Source organism: Branchiostoma lanceolatum, chromosome 5 (genome assembly GCF_035083965.1).
Source record: "Branchiostoma lanceolatum isolate klBraLanc5 chromosome 5, klBraLanc5.hap2, whole genome shotgun sequence".
Taxonomy (NCBI): Eukaryota; Metazoa; Chordata; class Leptocardii; order Amphioxiformes; family Branchiostomatidae; genus Branchiostoma; species Branchiostoma lanceolatum.
Window position 1 is genome coordinate 2,983,370 of NC_089726.1, and position 20,254 is coordinate 3,003,623.

A 20,254-nucleotide genomic window follows, 5' to 3' on the forward strand; every position below is an offset into this window, starting at 1 on the left:
ACTTCCCACATTTTATTTGCAATGATTTGCAGTTTATGACCTGTATTGAAGTTTCGTGCTCGATCGTCAGTGATTTACAACATAATGCATTGTTTTTGAGGTTTGTGTTCGTTCTGATTTATGCCGTTGTGGTTACCAGCTAGTCGCTTTATTTCAGAGCAAACCTTCAGAAACCCGGCCAATATATCCACCTGACCTCTGATTGCCCACATTTTATGTACGATGATTTACCGTGTAATGGTTCGTATTGAGATCCGGTGAGCGTTATCACTAATCTAATTTACAGTGGTGTACTTATCAGTAGGTAATGCATCATCAACTGTTTTGACGAGCTTACGAAGGCGCTTATCTCCCTCAGGTTTAATAGAGCCGTACATCTGTTTGGTTATTATCGACACAAAACTTCGCAACCATCAAAACAAGCCCAGAGCTAAATCAAACAAGCTCACAAACCAGATCTTATCGCAGCAGCTGCATTCAAACCCTAAAAACAACATTAAATTCGTCATCCAATAGTTTATGAAGGTATGTGAAGGACGTTTTGCTCGTTAGGAATAGGTATATCGTGTAGTTTCTTTTCTATACTATATTAGTATAAGAGATAAACGGTATTTTGCCATAGCACTGGCCGATGGAGGCATCATCGGGCATTGCTTCCCCTCGCGTGGTATTGACAGCCACTCGAGAGAGTATGGCAAGTCTACATGGTTTCATCAGTTCTGTTTCATCAGCCTCACATAGAAATTGGGAGAAAACTTTATTATGCGACAGTGGTTAGTACAATGAAAGGCAAATACTACTCTCTTGCCTCTCGAAGGAATATCCTTCGGCTTGAAGCATATTAGCGACATGTGTATAATGGCTAAATAGAGAATAAATAAACTGAAAATTGGATTCGGAGGAGCGGAAATTTTTATGCGATACATACACACAGGACGATCAGGCTCACCACACTGTGACGTCGGCACCGCATGCCCCCTCCAGGATTGTTGTGAACGTTACATGAAAATAGATCCGCATCGGCAAGGCCAGAGAACGCCTAAACAACAAAGCAGGGCAATAATCCAACACCCCTTCGAGAGTTACGTACTACATTACTGAAATATAAGATAACGGCAATTTTCTCCAGTCCATTTTTCTGTTCATCCCGGTGGCGTTCTAGTTTGATGTATCTCGCTTTTGATTCCCTCACGTAATCTTAATGCACCTCGGGTGATGCTGCTATTTATAAGTTGAAGAACTCAAGTTGTATGTCTTTTGTGTGTCCTAAATCGCACCGGCCGCTACAATTCGAAAACATTGTTACAGTTCTAAAACGCTGTTAAAGTTCAGAACATTGGTATAGTTTTAAAAAATATGTTACAGTTTAATTTTATTTTACTTAAAAACATTTCAATAGGTCCAACATAATCTATTTTTCTTTCTTTTTTTAATTAAGTTTAAAACAAATGGTGGTTGCTCACAGTTGTATTCAAATAGACCTGCGAGCTGCAAATAGCGTTTTCAATATAAAGCTAACTCAAAGGCCCTGTGCCAAAGTTGCTAGAAATAATGATAGCTGTCAGACGCAGATGCAGACTCAGGGTCTAACATGCAACAATTAAAAGATAGTATTGTCGGCAGGAGAAATAGAATTATTTCCTGTCGCGAAACGTTCATGCCTGCAAGTATACCGTCTTGACATACATCACCATAAGTACACAAAACTTTGTCAAAGGTGTTCACCGTCTTATCAGGTCACAAATCGCAAGCCATTCTAACGAAACCTTCTCATTTACATGAAATACAGTTCAGAGCCGCCAGGCTAGGTCGGCTTAAATGGGCAGAAACGGTCCTATTTTCCCAGGCCGGAGATACGCTATAAGCTGGCTGCTTGGTGTGAATGTCAACGACAAGTTTATTTTACTTCGCTTTTCGACAGACAGGGACGACGTGGCACTGTTTAGATACGTTATACTTGAGTGCATTGCCACGTCATCCTTGTATATTGTTCTCTGTACGTGGCACTGTAAAAATAAGTTATACTTGAGTGCAGTGCCACGCACAGAGAACAATGTAGCCATTTTTCACAGCTGGACGGAGTGAGGAAACTCGTGTAAAGTGCCTTTCCCAAGGGCACAACGTCAGTGGCGTCAGGGGGATTCAAACCCAGGATCGCTTGGTTCTGGGCCGAACACCCTGCCGTTACGCCACACCACCCCACGTTCAAGTTGCTGAGTCATGAACAGTTTGAGAGTTTGAGTTTGCTATATATGCAAAGTTGTTCTTAACAACAACATAAATCAAACCAGAGGCATGTTGCAGGCACATTAGAAAATTGCACTCAATATACTTTTGCATTTTTTATAAAGTCGCTTAGATTTGGACAAACACCAGTGATTATAATATCAAAAACTGACTATGAAACAAAAAGGTCTACTTTGTATTGATATATTTTGCCAATTTATAGTTTTATGACACTGGCGATAACAATGTGAATAAATATATTTGAGGCAACTGTATCGATTCAGGATATCTACGTGCGACAGCTTCATTGATATCATTTAGACTTTAACATTTACTAAGTTTCAACAGATATAACAGAACGTCTGATCAAAGTGCCGATGTCTATCAAAGAATTTGTATCAATAAAGTTTCGTCCGCGATGCAGCAATCGGATTTTTTTTACTGAGATAACTAGAACTCCGATCAGACCACCGCTATCATGCCCATGAACTGTTCACCAGAGCCCAAGGCCTAGCTGTGGTTCAACAAAGGTCGACAGCAGAGTGCAATGTAGCTGTAATTCTAACCACGTATATACGCTGCGTCCTATCGCGCACTTCCATCGAATGCCCACTTTTCAAAGCCATGAATCAGTTCCTATCGAAGTCCAAATGTCATTTCCGCATGATCGATTACGGAAAGCTTTCTCTCGGTTTGCTGCTAATCCGCGAAACAATGACCCAGGCGCAGACAGGGCGTGCATTAGACCCCTAATGGCAGGAAGAAATGTTCCGAACTGAGGACACGCCAGTTCGCATTTCCATAGACAGAGCCGCACTTTAAATGTGTATTTGTCAAATATATGTTATTCATACAGAGTATCCTTGGGGAGGTTGTCTGTATGCCGACCCCACGATAACGATTTTCTTTTTTGGAGACTTTGAGGAAGATGAGATTCAGACATGCTATCTTTTTCGTCTACGTTAGAATTTTCTGTCAATACGTTTAAAAACTTTATTTGGAAAATACGAGAACTATTGAGCAAGTAGGTTGATTGCAATAAACGATAGCTTGATATTTTAGCATGGCGGCATTGAAAAGGTGACCCCTGCGGGGTACACCTGTTCCGTCATGCCTTCTATTTTTATGGAGAAGTGCAATAAAGAAATTGATAATCTGACGGGTGTTTGTAGCGGCCGTGATAATTGTGACCGTACAACACTGCAGTTTCTAAGGTTCCACGATACTGTATCAGATATATGTGCGAGTTGTTAATACACATTATCATACTTCAAGCCTCTGGTAGATAATGTAATCACTGTAGCAGGAAAGCCCCATTCAAACCAGATAGATGATGATCAGGAGTAAAACTGGATGTGACTTTTGAACCGATATCTCTGTGCGAGGTTTTAAAGTGTTGCTCTCGGTCAAATATGAATATCTAGGGGACGTACATACAACCTTGCCATGTCGGAACCATTGTTTACGCCTCAAACTAACCAGGCAGACGCCAAAAATAGTTACTCATGATCATTAAGCAACTGGAACAAATGGATGATAGTCAGACGTTTAATTTCAGACAGCATCCGCTGTCTTTCGTCAGTGACTAAAGAATGATCTGGTAGAACTAAATTCTATACCAAACTCTAAATGGATATGTTAATGAGGTTAGGACAATTTAGGATGTCTTGATGTAGTCTTCACAAGAAGAGTAATTCAAGACAAGGTTTATGCTTAAAGTTCCATTAGCTACTGTTGTTTTAGTACAGCAACTAATTGTTGCTCGCGGGGGGTGGGGGTAGTGTATTAACCCAAGTGTCTGAACGTTCAACGCGTAGACCCCCTTTCCTGTTGAGGATGTCTAACCTTCATCAACGTAACCAGCCGGACGATTATCAGGAGTAAACCTGAATGTGACTTTCGAATAAACATCTCTATGGGAAGTCTTGGTTAGTTGCTTAAGGTCTCTGATACATTTCGTGGACTGTAAAGCAACCCTCCCAGTTTGCAGGACCTTACACATAACCCACCCGGTGGCAATCCTGCAGCTATGTGTAAAATGTGTACTTACTTTCCTAGCACCATCCTTTTATGTTGCTCGGTAAGGCCACAATGGCAATGATGGATTCCCAAAACTGATTTGAGCGTCCCGGAAACAGGAAGGATAGTATGAAAGATGCACACTTTTTCAAATGCAAGTGGTCACTAAGTTTGTGAAAATAATTGAACACAAAGAAAATGGTATCGCAAACAATCAATAAACCCTTTATTGTCGTTTTTGATTTGGCAAACTAACTAACAATACTCGCCACCACTCCACAAGACGTGCTGCGACCTCGCTTTTAGCTAGATTGGAACCTGTGCAACCCTTGACAACAATTGCAATATCATGCAAGTATGACTGAAAAGACAATAAAGCACGAAAAACATCAGGTATGCGTTTATTTTATCTGTGACATTCGTTGAGCGCTCTGTCAAATCGATTGGTCGCGGTGATGTCACCACCGGTGTTACCTAATATATTCATAGCATAATGTTTATGGCAATGGTTTCATCATTCAAGGGGAGACATAGTTTGCTTTCTCTTCTTTCCACAAAGATTTTATGACATCAATTGACTCAAGCCAGTTTTGCCTTACATGTTACATTTCGGTCACAGAACTTATGTGTGATGCCAACCTATTTGACTGATCATGAGGCCTTATTTTGCTATACATATACACATACAAAGGTTTGTCGAGGTTCTACACTGAGGTCCTATTTACCCGGAGAAGTCCGGGAACGCCTCGGCGACGACAAGTCTGAGTCGTGTAATAGAACGGGGCAGCTTAGGCGCGAATCTTATTTATTAGCCGCTGTGAGTTATTTTCCGCTTACTTCCATCACGGACACAAGCGCGGGGTCCGGCTCCTTTCATGAAACTTCGGACGGAAATCCAGAACCTTCCAGCACAAATGCGCTATCGATCCAAGAAATGCTAAAGGCATGCATGCCAAAGTCTCTCTCCTTTTTGTTTGTTTTTGATGGATGAGGTGGAATCGAGTGGGTCTGAAATTGTGAAATGTAAGTTTAGAGTACTTTCACGTAGTAAAATCGTGGGTTTGTCGGGTGAACCTAGTAAAAGCAATATTCCTGTATCACCACTTCCAAGAATGGTTGGGACCCGTAGCAGACCGGTCTGTTTAATTATGTAATCTTCTTATAACCCGCGAACACTTTTGAATGGGTACGAAAATCATTGAAAAAAAATTAACAGCTCTTGGTGGATGTCAATGTGGTGCAGATGTTGGCACATTGGTGCACCAAATCCGTAGTGTGTTTTTGGCACACATTTCGGCAGATTAGCAAAAGTGGCTCGGTGGGAGTCACTCCACCGTCAGGAAAAGGCATGTAAAGTTCTTTTTCCAAGGGCATAACGTCGGGGCATATATCGAACCTGGGACTCATTGGTCCAAGGCTCTAGCCGTTACGCCACACCGACGTCACTCAACACAAATCATAAAAATAATACCATATCACTCTTTTCATATAAGATTTCCATCCAGAAAGAAACAAAATTACAGCAAGAGATAGATAAGGTGAAAAGTATGCTCTGTGAAGTGTTTGCAGAACATCATTGGTGATGCTCCTGCTACGAGTTTAAATCAGCGACGCTCTCTCTACTGGTGGTATCTACAGGACGTCTTTGTTTCATAGTTCAGCTAAAACTATACACGTCCAGACCGTTTTCAGCGTGACACATTCTAGCCCGGACATGTTTCTCCATTGAATTTCACAGTTTGCACATTCAGGTGTTGTTCACCTTTGTGTATCATGACTTTCTTTCAAGGCCGTATGTTGGATGGTTGTGAAGGACGGGGTTGACGTAGAGACGCATTGCTACACTTTATCTAAAGCCTCCAGTAACCAAACAAAAATGTCACTCCCATTGGGGTCCGATAGACTGGTGGGAGGCAATATGACACCCATCAATTTTCTTCATCCACGGGTTCCAACTGATCCATCATCAACCAATCTTTCCAAACTTAGTCACCTGTCTACAAATCCTACCACCTAAAGATTCAACAAAAAAGGTTGACCATCACTCTCTTTACTTCTAGCAACAACTTTCAAACCGATCCATGTGGCGACAATTTATATGCAATCGTCAGTGTGGTCCCGTTCTTCAGATGACCGTGCATGTAAGCCCCGCCTACATGTATATACCTCCCAAGTACAGCATCTCCCGTATAATGTAGGTAATGGGCAGCATATGCATCAGAGCTCCACAGTTATCAGACATGTTCGCTGTGTGGAAGGCACCTTGTCGCGCCGGGGGCAAGTTTCTGTGCGCACCTACAAGACTTCACAGCCGGAGTTAAGCCCCTCGTTCCTGCCGCTCAGGGCGACGGACGACAACTCAAGCCACTCTCACTATCTGCTTATTGCAAAACCGGCCGTGGCACCGAAGAGGCCATTAGCCACGCTACAGCTTGCTTTGATTTATCTGGGAGGAAAGAAAAATGTAAAAGTTGAGCTGCGGCCAGCAGGAGGAACCATTGGCGGAGTTAGAGTGCTGACAATATGGATAAAACTCTGTCCTGGCTGGAATGCCACTGTATTGGGAATAAGTGCAGCACTTCGATACGAAACGTAGCGTAAAAGGTCTTGCGCTGGCCATCATCTACGGATGGAAAGGTTGCATGGTTAAACTTATGGCCAGTAGATGTTATGGACAGGGACAATGGCAGAGGTTGTGCAGTCCTATAGCATGTCGGCTAGGTGATTTAGCTCCCTTAAATGCCAAATCTTTACTTAGTACGCGAGACGAGATGTTTAAGAGAAAGTTGGGCGTCAAAACATTTGATAGATCTTTCCAAGCTCTATCATTGATAACCAAGCTTTTCCTATCATCTCCATGAACGACGGCGCTCTCTGGAGCAGAGTTGAACTTTAATTTACAACGCAAAAGCTTTAAGTTAAGACCAGCGATGTCTAGTCGTTCATCAGTTTCCTAACGATGTCATTTTTGTGTAAATGGGGCTTTATGAACAGAAGCATGTCATCGACTTGACTATCTAGAATACCGCGCACTCCTACTTTTGCCGTAACAGCAGTTCGAATTACCCATACCATCTATCACTCTAACGCTCCCGGCTCGGTTTGAAAACACAGTCAAGTTTTGTAATTTACACTCCCGACTTCTGAGAAAGTAGTCAAAGTGCTTCCATTCAGGAGTGGAAAAGGTCGTGTCGACTGCACAGTGAATACTGAGCAGTCAGAAGAACACATCAGTCACCCCGCCCGCTGCTTATCTGCTGCTGTGTTGCTTCCTGGCCCTGATGACACGATCATCCAGCAGACATCTGTAACGATCGCTGGATCAGTGAATTGTGCAACACGCGCAATAAAGATGCAATCCCAGCGCTTTGAAACGGTGATTATATCTGAAGATTAGTTTTGCGGTCCTTCCAGAAGGTGATGGGCCCCAGGCCAGCAATTTATGCCCGGCTAGCGTCTTGGAGAAAGGTCGACTGTCTTTGAGAACACAGCCAGTATTTTTTGAACGGTGAAGTTCACACAAAGGACCGCATAGATTCTTTCAAAGTGTCGATCCAATATTCAAGCAGATGATTTGTGTTGCCTGAGACCTGGATCGTTTAACAAGTTTTGAGTGCAACATTTCTGTGTTAAGCGCCCAACAAACCTAAAGATAAATTGAATCAACAAGAAAAGCATGTATGGATACAAGTATTGGCACAAACAAAATTATTTCTGCTAACTGAAACTTCTATAAAGACAAGTTAATCCACAGGTATATAAACAAGAGGAAGTCTAAACTCCAAATCTAAAATAAAACCCATAGGATATACATGAACATGTTTTAGGAGAAACCAAGCTAATATTTAACTTACCAGACACTATATCACCTGTTGGAATATAAACTTTACAATGCATTCCATGACGTCAGTCTAATGCAGACTATATCTTAGCAGGCGTCTTTAGACACGGGCTGATGTACTTGACTGTCTAACTCAAAAGTATTTTACCGTCAAACACAAAAGTTGAAGGAGCTAGAAACTTTGACAATGTGGGATTGTTGAAAATGTGGGACATGTATTTCAGATGTCGTCGGCCCTGGATAATAAAAGGCTAGGATTTTTAAGGATTCGCGGTTGAGTCTACGTGGCCACATGTAGACAAAGTACTCCAAATCCTACCACTCACAAAGCTGGTCACAAAGGCGGTCTGAAAGTATCATAGTAAATAAATGCAAAGCCATGAACATGTATGCCTGCATCATTTTCATGTTATGTGTGAAACTGACACCTAAACAAAACGTGAAATTCAATGGCGCCGGGCGGTCTCCTGCTATCGCGAAGGACAGCTTCTTCACACATCAACATTACGCTTTTCCTTTATCATGTAAACGATGTTGATCTGCAGCCCGATCTGCCGACAGAGCACGACTTTCAATGGATTGTGATGATTGAAACGTTCGATGAAGATTGGCCTGCGATACGTAAATCTGAGATACGCAAGTTCCGTTGTGTGGATTTCAGGCTCCATACGATAAGCCCTGCCCCTGTGCGTCGTAAGACGGCCATCCGTCTGGTTCGCAGTCTGAGTAGCTTTTTTCACTAAACACGAAATGCAAGTCGAAATGTCGCTTCGTCTTCCTTGACAGTTCAAAAGACAAGTTTAACTAATAAAGCAAGTCAGTTATCAGGGATTTTACCTTTATTTGGAGGCACATCTATCAGATAGCTGCTTAAGAAGAGTAATAGAGGTATATTTAAGGGGAAAGCATCGCATTGGCGGTGAGATCAAGGCCAATCTTCAGTCATTCACTAATTAAAGCTTTCCCAACGAAATCTGGCAGTTGGGGTTAAACTTGAACTGAAATTTGACTATTTACCGTTACCTCTAGAGCTTTGACTTTCCACAAGTTAACTTTTAAAACACATAAGCAAATGTGAATAATAAGGTCAAATATTCGCATTACGTTTCTAACTTCATTCGTCATCTTCCAGAAACTCTAAACTGGGCTCTACACAAAGTTCGCAACCGGCGATATATTGTAATCGCGCCAAAAGCTCCGTGTAGCGTCAAAGATGCATCAGTCACGCATTAGCCTTGAACCAAGAACACGCACGCTGCTACACACTGGATCACCGATAGGTGAAGTGATTCTAAAAATGTCACTCAGATGAAATACGCATCAGAAGGCAAGGCAACTTTAATAAAAGAACTAAGAGGTAATATTTAGTATCCGGGAGAGTAAAACTTAATTAATGCCAGGGGCATGTTTGGATCCAAAGATTGTGATTCCGACTGTTGGGGATGTCTGACAGGTCCAGTCATCTGTCAACGACAAACGAAAATGAAGTAAGACTCCCAACCCTGGGATTATTGTCTGCCGGGGCTGAGAAGAGACATGAAGTACTTCCATATCTATTATATACTCACATCACAAAGAAGACTTGGGGCAATGTTTGTTTACAAGACTGTCGTATCAAGAAACGATGAACCTTTCACAACATGAACCTTTATGTGAGACTTTGTATAATTAATGTAACTATGGGCTTGGTTTTTTTTTCAGATTTTATGCTTCTTTATTGTTTTGCGCCGCTTCTTCTTCTTCTCTTACAAACAAATAAGGTCAATGACCTGTGCCAGACGTCTGTCACCATGGTTATTGGTAAAGTAGCAGACGGGCTGTAATGTTCAATTGCAACATGTAGCAACATGCAGTAAAGAGCTGGAGGGGCTAGTCACCATATGATTATATGGATGTGTTTGAGTAAGAACAAACAGAAAGAGAATTTGTTAGGTCACACCGTGTTAAGGTAGACTTTATACATTTGCTTGCAAACGTTGCCTTTCTAGTGTTCCTATTCATAAGGTACTGTGATTTGATTGCATTGTCCAATTTACGCCGTATGAGTGCATAAAAGAAGAGACAGGGAACAAACAGTTGGCTATCCTACATACGATAGAGATGTACGTCAATCCATGATCGATCTTTTGCAGAACCAGGAAGATGCTCTGTTTAATCTACTTGACTTATGATAATGGACAATAATGACACGTTTGCCGGAATATCATCTCCATCACACTGTTGGAGTTCGCACTTTATTAGACGATCAATCATTGAATTAAGGATATGAAGTTCGGAAGTGTCTGCTTTCTGAGATGAAACAGGGTTAGGCCACACCAATTTCTTTGTTAACAAATTCTTTTTTAAATTTTAGCAACAAGCAAAATCATGAAAACAGAAGGCTGGGGTGAAAACTTGCACCTGACCATGTTCACTCCCTGAAATTGTGTGCATCAAAGTACAAACTTTCCTCTGAGATTCCGTTTTCCTGTTGACTTTCCAATCTAGCAGGGTTTTTTTTTTAATTCCGTTAACCAAGAAATTAAAATGGTGTGGCCTTATCGTTTCATTTTCCAAATCTTCTGGTTCCCTTCAGGCAGATGTAGTACCTGAACGTGAGATGAAGTTTATACTCCATCTCAAGATGAATGACTACATAAAGATCTCTAATAAAGTCTAATTATTTTTATGGTTTTATTACATCAACAGCCTTAGGAAAAGGCACTGCTTTGTCGGCGTTTGTATGTAGTCGTAATTTTGTTTTAGCTTATTACTGTTTTATGAGTGCTACATAACTTCCATTTCAAACGACAGAACAGTCAGTAAAAGTCACGTATAAATGCACAGAGTGTATAATACGCGTTCCAATTAGAAAACAGTCTGACTAAAAATTGGTCAATATAACCACTTACTGTTTTTTTAAAGTTGAAGAAGTTTTACCCTTTCCATCTTAATGGCGAAACCACTCTTTGGCGTAACACACCAGCTTTGCTGTAGTTAAGATATGGAGGTTTACCATTTCAAAGAGTTGCAGATTTTGGTCAATGTCATAGGTGACTCTTTCTTCTGCAAGCATTTCAAATGTTGCAATGTAAACTTAAAATTCTTATTTTCTAATAAAGAACATCATGTGTCTGTTGCAGATGGGTACACCAAAGAAGATCTGATATTCACTTGGAAAGACGGAAACAAATCGATTCACAACCTGGACAAAATCGACCTGTCCCAGTTCTCCCTCGGGGATCACAACACGAAGACTTCAGAATCCGTCTACGAAACTGGTAAATGGGGGTCTTGAAGATGTTGTATGGTCGCATTTATTTTATTGTAATGTATACCACAAAAGAGGCATTGCTTCAGCTCCCAATGAAAGAACATGAAGGCAGGAGATTTGTCTATGCGCATACTTCATAACCTTATGATAGTGTATCAGCCACTGCATCTTCTGCATCATTACCATTATCATGGTAATGGACAGTAAGACTAAAGCATCCAAGACCAAACAAATACCAACTTTATGTACCAGATGAATAGGAAATTGTACAAATAAAATCAAACGACTGCATTAGGCCTCTGACAGTCAGTCCACTGCTTTTCACCAAGAAACTGCCAATGAGTCTCTGGAGACTATGTGTAACTTTGCCGAATATTCTCACGTCTTATTCCTCCAGTGACTACCTGAGACTGGTCCTGAGCTTCAAGCTGCACAGAAACATGTCCATCTTTTGAGACAAGGAAAAATACGCTGAATGTTCTCACATCTCCTTCTTTCTGGTACCTGCGCAATACCGCTGCTAAGTTTCAAGCGTGTTCTTCTTTGAATTAAGACAGGTGCAGCTACGCTGAACATTCTCACATCTTATTCCCCCAGGCACCTACCCGAGACTGATCCTCAGCTTCAAGCTGCACAGAAACGTGTTCTTCTTCCTGCTGCAGACCTACGTCCCGTCCATCCTGCTCGTTATCAGCTCCTGGGTCTCCTTCTGGATCAACCACGAGGCGGTGCCGGCCAGGGTAGCTCTGGGTAGGGACGTTTTCACATACAGGAAGGAAATCGATGGTTTTAGAAAGGATACCGTTTGGCAGAATTCAGTTTCCAAATTGGTCTCTGATGCCTATTTTTCTTCATCTTTGTAGTATAGAAGACTTGCCTAAATACTCTCAAGATGACACAAAATTGGAGTAAAGCTACATATAGTACACAATTATGTTGAACTATGAATAGCTTATTTACGATGGGCTTTTCATTGCTTTTGTTTCTTAAATGGACACCATTGTTGTAAACTTTCGAGAGTGTTTACATACTGAAGTACTAAAGTAAAGGTCATCTACCGCACATTTCTTCGAACATGGATAAAAAGTAAAATTCCAATGATCATAATGATCACACCATTAGGTAGTAGCATTCGTTACTATAGGTTTAGTACTGAGGTGCTTCATCAGTCTAAGCGAAACTTTCTCAAAGACACGTAAGTCGTCCTCGTCAAAACTCGTCCTGCCTAATGTCTGTCCAGTCATTTGTGATCCGTGTCAGACGACATCACGTGACCGTTAACGCCAATAACCGTGATCCTCAGACATGTCACGTTCGTATGTTCCTTCCTGTCGTGCGTAATTGTGTCCCATGAGCACGCGGAAAGTCCCTCTTTATTTCTTGAGCTCATTCTAAAATAACAAAATCCAAGATGAGGACTACGATTTGAAATGTTGGACCACGTAGGGAAGAGTAATAGCTTTTTGGATAACTTTATTGCATCTACAGCCACAGTTTGAGACTTTGTGAATTGTTTATAGATTGTGGTATCCAACATAATGGCTGTGAATTGAGCGGGTCGTCGTACATTGAAGGCGAGTTTTTGGTCGTGACTATTAGGCTGCGCCTGTGGCATTCCTAGGAATAGGTTTGACTGTATCAAATAGTCATATCAAAAGCTATTTCCAAAGGCTCCAAAATTTGCGTGCTGGCATTATGTTTACAAATTACACCTGCGTATCGCAAGGACATTTAGACTATAATGGATTGAAAGATTTGCCTGTGCCGAAACTAGCAAAAAATTTTCGCCGAGTCTAATCCCTGTAAGTGGTAATTCTGCACCTTATCACGGCGAAGTGGGTGCCTGTGGCAGATAATGTTTCCTCAACTCACTTGCTTGGAGCATTTTCAGTTCTGAGCATTATCTACCACACACCACACTTCTACCGCGATTAGTCTAATGTCTTGAAGTTCGCAGCTGTGGAGTTAGGAACTCAGAGGATGCATCTGTCTTGTTGAGGTGTCCCCGTATCCCCCCGTGTAACGGTGTCTTTGGTCTGCCGTTGCAGGCATCCTGGTTCTGTTGAGTATGACACTCCACTTCACTGGTGCGTCTCAAAACCGGTTATCTTCATCCTACTTTATCCCACACATGTCGTACCCCCCCCCCCACCTCTTTACTCACCGCTCCGCTTTCCTGTCTCCGCTTCTCTCGTCCTTCTTTCTCTGCCTTTGGTGTTCGTGTTTCTGTGAGAACAGCGGTGCATGATGTGCTTGCGACCATTTACATTGATACCCCTTTTCTACTAGGGGCTGCGACCACTGACTGACTAAAGAGTTGACAGACCAACGAATTTCATAGAAAAAGAATGATTTTTAACAACATTTTTGTGCTTTGTTTTCTTTAAAATCATACGTTTGCCATCATATTCCAATGATAAAACCAAAGATCATACAAATTAATTTTGGTCTCTGTCGGGTCGCAGCACGATCGCCGTCTAGTGGTATGGCGGCATGAGTCACGTTTGCATAGAACGGAGGAAGCAACGTACATGTTGCAGAGCAGATTCGCAGCTTTGTTTATCATGTTCATGTGCGTTGTTGTGTCGACTGTGTCCGTTTTCACGATCGATGCTCAGCTTCACCCTCTCTGCTGTCACTCCGCGGTCTGATCTCCCCACAGGCTCCCTGGTCCTCTTCAGCATGACTCAGCTATTCTCTTCTGGTGCGTTCTCACTAGTTTCTGCTTCATCGCGACACCTTCATATGCTAGCCTCCTTAGCAGGCTTCCTAGAACGGCGGCGTATATATTTGGGGGAGGGGGGTGACGCGAGTTCTAACACGGGCCAAGGTTCTCTAATGCCGGCAAGGAAGGGAGTTTCGCTGCCAAGAGAGTTATGTAGCCGAAGGAGGACCGTCGGCTACATAACTCCCTTGGCAGCGAAACTCCCTTGCCGGCATTAAAGAACCTTGGCCCGTGTTAGAACTCGCGTCACCCCCCTCCCCCAAATATATACGCCGCCGTTCTAGGAAGCCTGCGAAGGAGGCTATTCATATGCACCCAACGCTTATCTTAGTATTCTTTGCGACGAGTCACCTCTTTATTTACCACATCACGCCGCAACACATGTGGATATGCAGGCATGTCCGACAGTGTTTTGTGCAGTGTGTCTTTTTGTGACGTCATGTTTTGTGGAAGCGAGGTAAAACCTGTCACGCGCTGCTGCTGTGGAGTAACTCCTAGTGAGTTTCAGACATTTGCAACGTAAGACTGATTCCATTGATAACGGCATTGATTGACACAAGGATATAACGAATGACGTATTGCTCTATGTGACCAAGACCATTCATGAAAGGCAAGGAGCTCCCATGAACCCACAACGAGTCAATATGCGTATATTTTCAGTTGCCGAGTATTAACATGTTCTGATCCGAAAAAGGTCCCTCCTTGCCTTTTCAGTAAACGGCTACAGTAACCTCTCTTAATTTCTATGGAGCTTGGATCATTACTGTGGAAGAAGAGTTGACTGGTTTATTGCAAACCGTGTGGTCTTTTCCAGGTATCACCACCGTCCTGACCATGACCACGTTCATCACCAGCGCGCGTGCGTCCCTACCCAGGATCTCCTACATCAAGGCCGTGGACGTCTACCTCGTCATGTGCTTCGTCTTCGTCTTTGCCGCCCTCCTGGAGTACGCCTTCGTCAACTTCGAGTCCACCACGTCCAAGCACCGAGCCAGGAAGAGGCTGAGAGCCAGGAAGAACAAAAATAAGAAGCAGGAGGAGGTTCGACACTTGTGTCATCTTGTCTTAATCATATTTATCTAACAGGAAACTAGGCCGCTACTGTCAGGCCCTTCATCCTACTGTTGATAGACTGGCGGAGAAGGGAGGGCAATAACTCTGAGCAACTGCTGCCCGACACATTTTAGGCATATTAACAACGAAACCAGCAAGTACATATGGGCAAATCCACAATTATATATGATAGGAAAATATTTTTAAGGAGCTTTTCTCTTGTCTGATAAACCTAAGTATATGTCAATGTGTACCAAGCTGTGTCTAAATCTGCGCATTTATCTCTTTCTCTCTTTGCCAGATAAAGCAGCTGGATGAGGCCAAGCCCCTGAAGGGGCCCCTGAAGGCCGCCGTCATGGAGTCCACCAAGACCGACGACGAGCCCCCCACCCCAACCTCCCCGGGCATCGGGTCAACGACCTCCAGCACGCGCAGGAGGGAACGGCAGCCCACGTTCTTCGACGTGGCGTCCAACGTCGTCTCCAACCTCCGCGAGAAACGGGCCGCCTTTAAAGTCGAGATCAAGGATATCAACGTCATCGACAAGTATTCCCGCGTCATCTTTCCGTTGTCTTTTGTACTGTTCAATATTTTCTATTGGATAACGTACACTTTCTGATGGGGATACTTGTTGTTGTGATGATGTTATGTGCTTGATGAGAAAATGTTTTCAGGCGGTACTTTGTTAGCCTCTTCCAGGCTCCACAGGTCGCTAGAAAAATAGAAGGAATTGGCCAAATAGACGGATAACATGCCAGATGAGTTGGCCCGCCAAAGACGTTACAGTGTGTGACCTATAGTGTCCAGCGACCTGAGGAGCCCGGTAGAGGCTAGTACTTTGTAAATGTAAAAAGAAATGGAATTTTGTGTCTTATCTGTATGTATCTATAAGCTGTTATGTGGCCTACCGTGTTTTATACGGACTTGTAGTTAAGAAGTTGGCTAGCAGGCTGGCTGAGCGGAATATGTCCGTGTACTTCTTGCAGACTGTTTAAAAAGTAGTGTTTAGGATATTTCAGATAGTGTCGTATAAGGCACCACAACTGTGGCTTAGTAGATGTGCCTCAGATCGTACAGACGTTCTATAGTCGTTAACCGGTATTAAGACGTTCTTTAGTCGTTAACCGGTATTAAGACGTTCGATAGTCGTTAACCGGTATTGACCAGTGATGTATCATTCTAAGGAGGCGGTCCAGTTTACATGTCAATAAAGAAAAGGTCTAATCAGCCTCCGACGCCCACAGGAAAAAGACAACAAATGACTTGGAGTTAGACGCCCCCTAGCGAACGTTACGAGCAGTTCATTGAACGAATAAACAGACCTGAAATTAGAAATCGAAGTCATGACGTTGTGACCAGTGTGCCCGTGAGTTTGTGTTGTACGATCCTTTGCTTATATTTAAAAAGGGAACACCCTTGGAAACATTTGCTCAAATATTTTGGGCCCCATTTCAAACAAATGTCCATTGTAAACGGCTTGAACTTCTCGCTCTTGGCATGCAGTAAATAATTTCTCCCACCGTGGGACAGTGAATTCAAACGTCATGCATGAAGGAAAATTGGCAGCAGCAACAGACATGTCCAAAATCACCTTTCATTAACGTTGGTTTTCGAATCATCTAAGGCTTGATTTAAACGACTCCGTGCCTTCATCAATGACGTCACAGCCCCGAAAACAGGTGGCGGATACCACGTCATCAGTGACGCACCAAATAACATCAGCTGTTGTGAATTGTCGATACATTCCCTGGTAATGTTGTTCTCGCCCTTCAGCCTCTCGTGCAGGAACGTGTTGGCGCAGCTTTTCAATAAAAGCGCGGGGCGTCGGTAAAGTACGGGACGTGGAAGTGACAGTAAATCATTTTCTGTAACGTCACCGCGGATCAGAACTCTATGAGCCACAAAGGCCTTTGTTATCAAGTAGAGGCAGAACCATCTATCATGAACGGTAGCTGCGGCAGAAACTCCAGATAATTGAATGTGTTTAGGTTTGACTGATGACTGCAGCGGGAGGCATTTACAGCCACTTTTAGTCGGTCCCTCGGTACCCAAACCTCTTGTAAATGAGTCCACTGCCTACTTTAGAAAACATCCAGAAGCATCGGCCATTGTTATCGGTTGGGCTAAACGTCTCCGGAGCAAAGTTAAAATAAAGCTGTGCGCTACAATATTACTCCGTGTTATAAAGCATGTGGCGGTTCATCAAGGGAGCTAGGTGGGAGCAAATATATTCTACCGCCCGAAAACCGATCACCGATTCTTAAAAAAAAAAATGTGTACACATGACTGTCCCACTTCGAAAACCAGATTCTTTTCCTCTTCATATAAATTCTTTCACCGGAACATGATTCATAAACTCAACTGATATGATGTACTTTGAAACTTTGAAACTTTATTCAATTTTTACAATATCGCAGGCTGAGACAGCCTGAATTGCGTTGCAATTCACAATTCTTACAGCAACAACACGTCATCATTTCATAATAAGATTAAATGTTAAAATTACACAGTATCACAGATCGAAGGTACAAATGACACGAATCATCTCAAATCTGCTACCAATCTAAGAGAACATCGTATACATGTTAAGACAAAACATTAAGAATACAGTATTGAAGGTCATTAAGAAAACATTAAGAATACAGTATTGAAGGTCATTAGTGTCCGCTTTGTATTGGTAGATATCATCAATCAGTGTTTCCAATGCAACACCATTCGATTGATCTCTTCCCTTCCGTCTGACAAGAAACAGAGTACATGTGGCTGTTTTTGCATCATGTCATGAAATTAAACCAAGTAGGTTGAAAATGAAATTTGATTTTAAACCTCCTTGATTATATTGAGGATGTAATATGTCTAGTTATCTTCTATCGACTGCTATACATTAGTTAAAGTTGTTGATTGTTCCTCCTTGCCTTTACGGGCAGGACATGTATGATACAATATGATTACTTATAATATAGTCTACTCAGGTGTTGTTTAGAAACCTTTGTTGGCATCCAAAGAATCTATGAACATATCAAAGCTCAAATAGGTCCTGTTAAGCCGGCGTCACAATTCATGCGAGCATCGGCCGATTTTGTAGATCGCCGGAAGCTCGCCGAATTTCAAATTCGCCCGAGCGTCGACCGTATTTTTCACTGAAAACCTGCCCCGTCACAAATTGAACAGAGCTCGGGCGACGTCCGTCGAACGCTAATAATCATAAATCCCACATAAGACGGTACCATCTATTGGACACGGACGAAGTCAGAATCAAATAGCCTGGTAACAATCTCAAATTTGGACCAACTTTACTTTCTGAGTTGTGGCAAATATGTAGGGCACAAGTGAAGTAGGTGGGCACACTGAAAATAATCACATAAAGAGGAATTTTGTTATAGACCAATCAAAATACAAGTGCAGGAGCCACAAAGTCAACAGATCAGTCGTTTAACCCCGATCCAAAAATTTTCACCAAATAGAAATCGACCGAAGCTCGGGCGAACGCCGTCCGAGCTTCGACCGACCGTTGACAAGCCTATCGACGCCCTGCCGACGCCTGGGCGTGCCTCGGCAGACAAACATAGATCTATAATGACTCAGTGGACTTTCAACTAGTCATTTTGTGGAGAAAAAACTCAGGAAGTGAAGTCAAACCTCAAAAGTCAAGCCCCAGTTCATTAATATACAAATTGAAACATCCAAACCAATACCAAAATAGAAACAAGAAGCATTGTCTTCGGTGTCAACATTTTATTTATAATTTTTTTTTGAATGAAAATTTAACTTTGTTTTGAATTGTCTTTCATTAGAAAAGTTTGGCAGCATTCTTCGACAAGTTGAAATTAGTATTAGATAATATTACAGTATCATTTATCATCTTATGTTATAAACCAAACTGTCGTTTCCTTTTATTTATAAACAAGAAGGAGTTCGGCCGAGGCACGTCCAAGCTCCCATCAACACCTGCACAACGCTCGCCCGAAGCATGCCTTACTTTTCATGAGTCGGCCGGAACACTGACGACGGTCGTCCGATTATTGTTCAAGGCCCGTGCGAGGCTCGCACGAGGCCGAAGAGTTCGGGTGACCTCCGACCGACCAAAAATCGGGTCTAAAATCCTCGGATGCCCGCCCGAATATTGGCCGAGCGCTGGGCGTTGCTCGGGCGAGCTACGGGCAAACTGTTGACGAGCTGTGCGAGTTCAAAAATCGTCGCCGAGGCCTCGCTGAATTTAAGCGCAGCTTCCAGTGACACGCGAACGTCGGCCGAGCTCCGAAAATTCGCCCGAAGCCCGTAGAATCGACAGGACGTCGGTCGTACTTCGCCCGAAAATCGCCATTTGGAGCTCGCCGACAAGTCGGCCGAGCTAATTTCTTGATTTGTGACGGGGGCTTTAGGAGGTCAGTGAGAAATGTATAGCTACCCCAAAACATACATTTATATGTCTGTGTGTAAGTTGAAAAAAAATCAATTGTTATGTACAAATGAGATAAAATCATCAATTTACGAGACATGAGAGCGCCCCGGCCCAAAAACAGTGAACTTTTTTTGTTGTGTTTAAACAATGCATTTCGTTAAACTAATTGTTATATCTTCTATACATAACAGGGTGTTCTATCAATTGTAGTGACGTGCATTAATCCTGTAGAATCCACTATATGTATCTAGTAAGCCGCAAAATGTTCACAATTGATGACAGGCGTATTGTGTTATCATTTTGGGCAGGAGATTTTACTGCGGTATATGACGATTGACTTGTGAAGTAAAGTGCCTTTAGCTGATGTATGTTTTGAATGGTACCTTTAGTTTTGATGCTTATCAACTTGGAGGACTACAGATCCCCTCTGGGACGACTAAAGATATGAACGATATGCGAACTTGATGTATGTTTTACATTAGGCAGTAAAGCATCATGATTGGTGATATGATAATAGATATCTTCTAGTGTTTTCAGGTTATTGTCATCTATGGAGTACTTATTGTAGTCTAAGCCAATTTATCACTTTGAAAGCTATTCCATGTTAAATCTCCGCTCGCTTGTGTGGAAAAAAATTCTAATGTTTTTTGGTGCAAGCCTGAAATCCTGGGAAGGACATCTCGGTTGGGGTTTTGGAAGGAACGTAAAATTGGAGTCCCGTGATGGAGGAGCTGA

General features: G+C 42.5%; 1 protein-coding gene across 1 annotated transcript in view; it reads left to right on the forward strand.

The window, feature by feature from the left end:
- The window catches only part of LOC136434418 (gamma-aminobutyric acid receptor subunit beta-3-like), a 31,050-nt gene extending 14,581 nt beyond the window's left edge, over positions 1 to 16,469 (forward strand). The window contains exons 5-8 of the mRNA XM_066427207.1: positions 11,209 to 11,346; positions 11,937 to 12,089; positions 14,879 to 15,105; positions 15,419 to 16,469. Coding sequence (XP_066283304.1) covers positions 11,209 to 11,346; positions 11,937 to 12,089; positions 14,879 to 15,105; positions 15,419 to 15,736 — 836 coding nt within the window. The 3' untranslated portion in view covers positions 15,737 to 16,469. The remainder of the gene's footprint in view (positions 1 to 11,208; positions 11,347 to 11,936; positions 12,090 to 14,878; positions 15,106 to 15,418) is intronic.
- Positions 16,470 to 20,254: the final 3,785 nt, after the last annotated feature.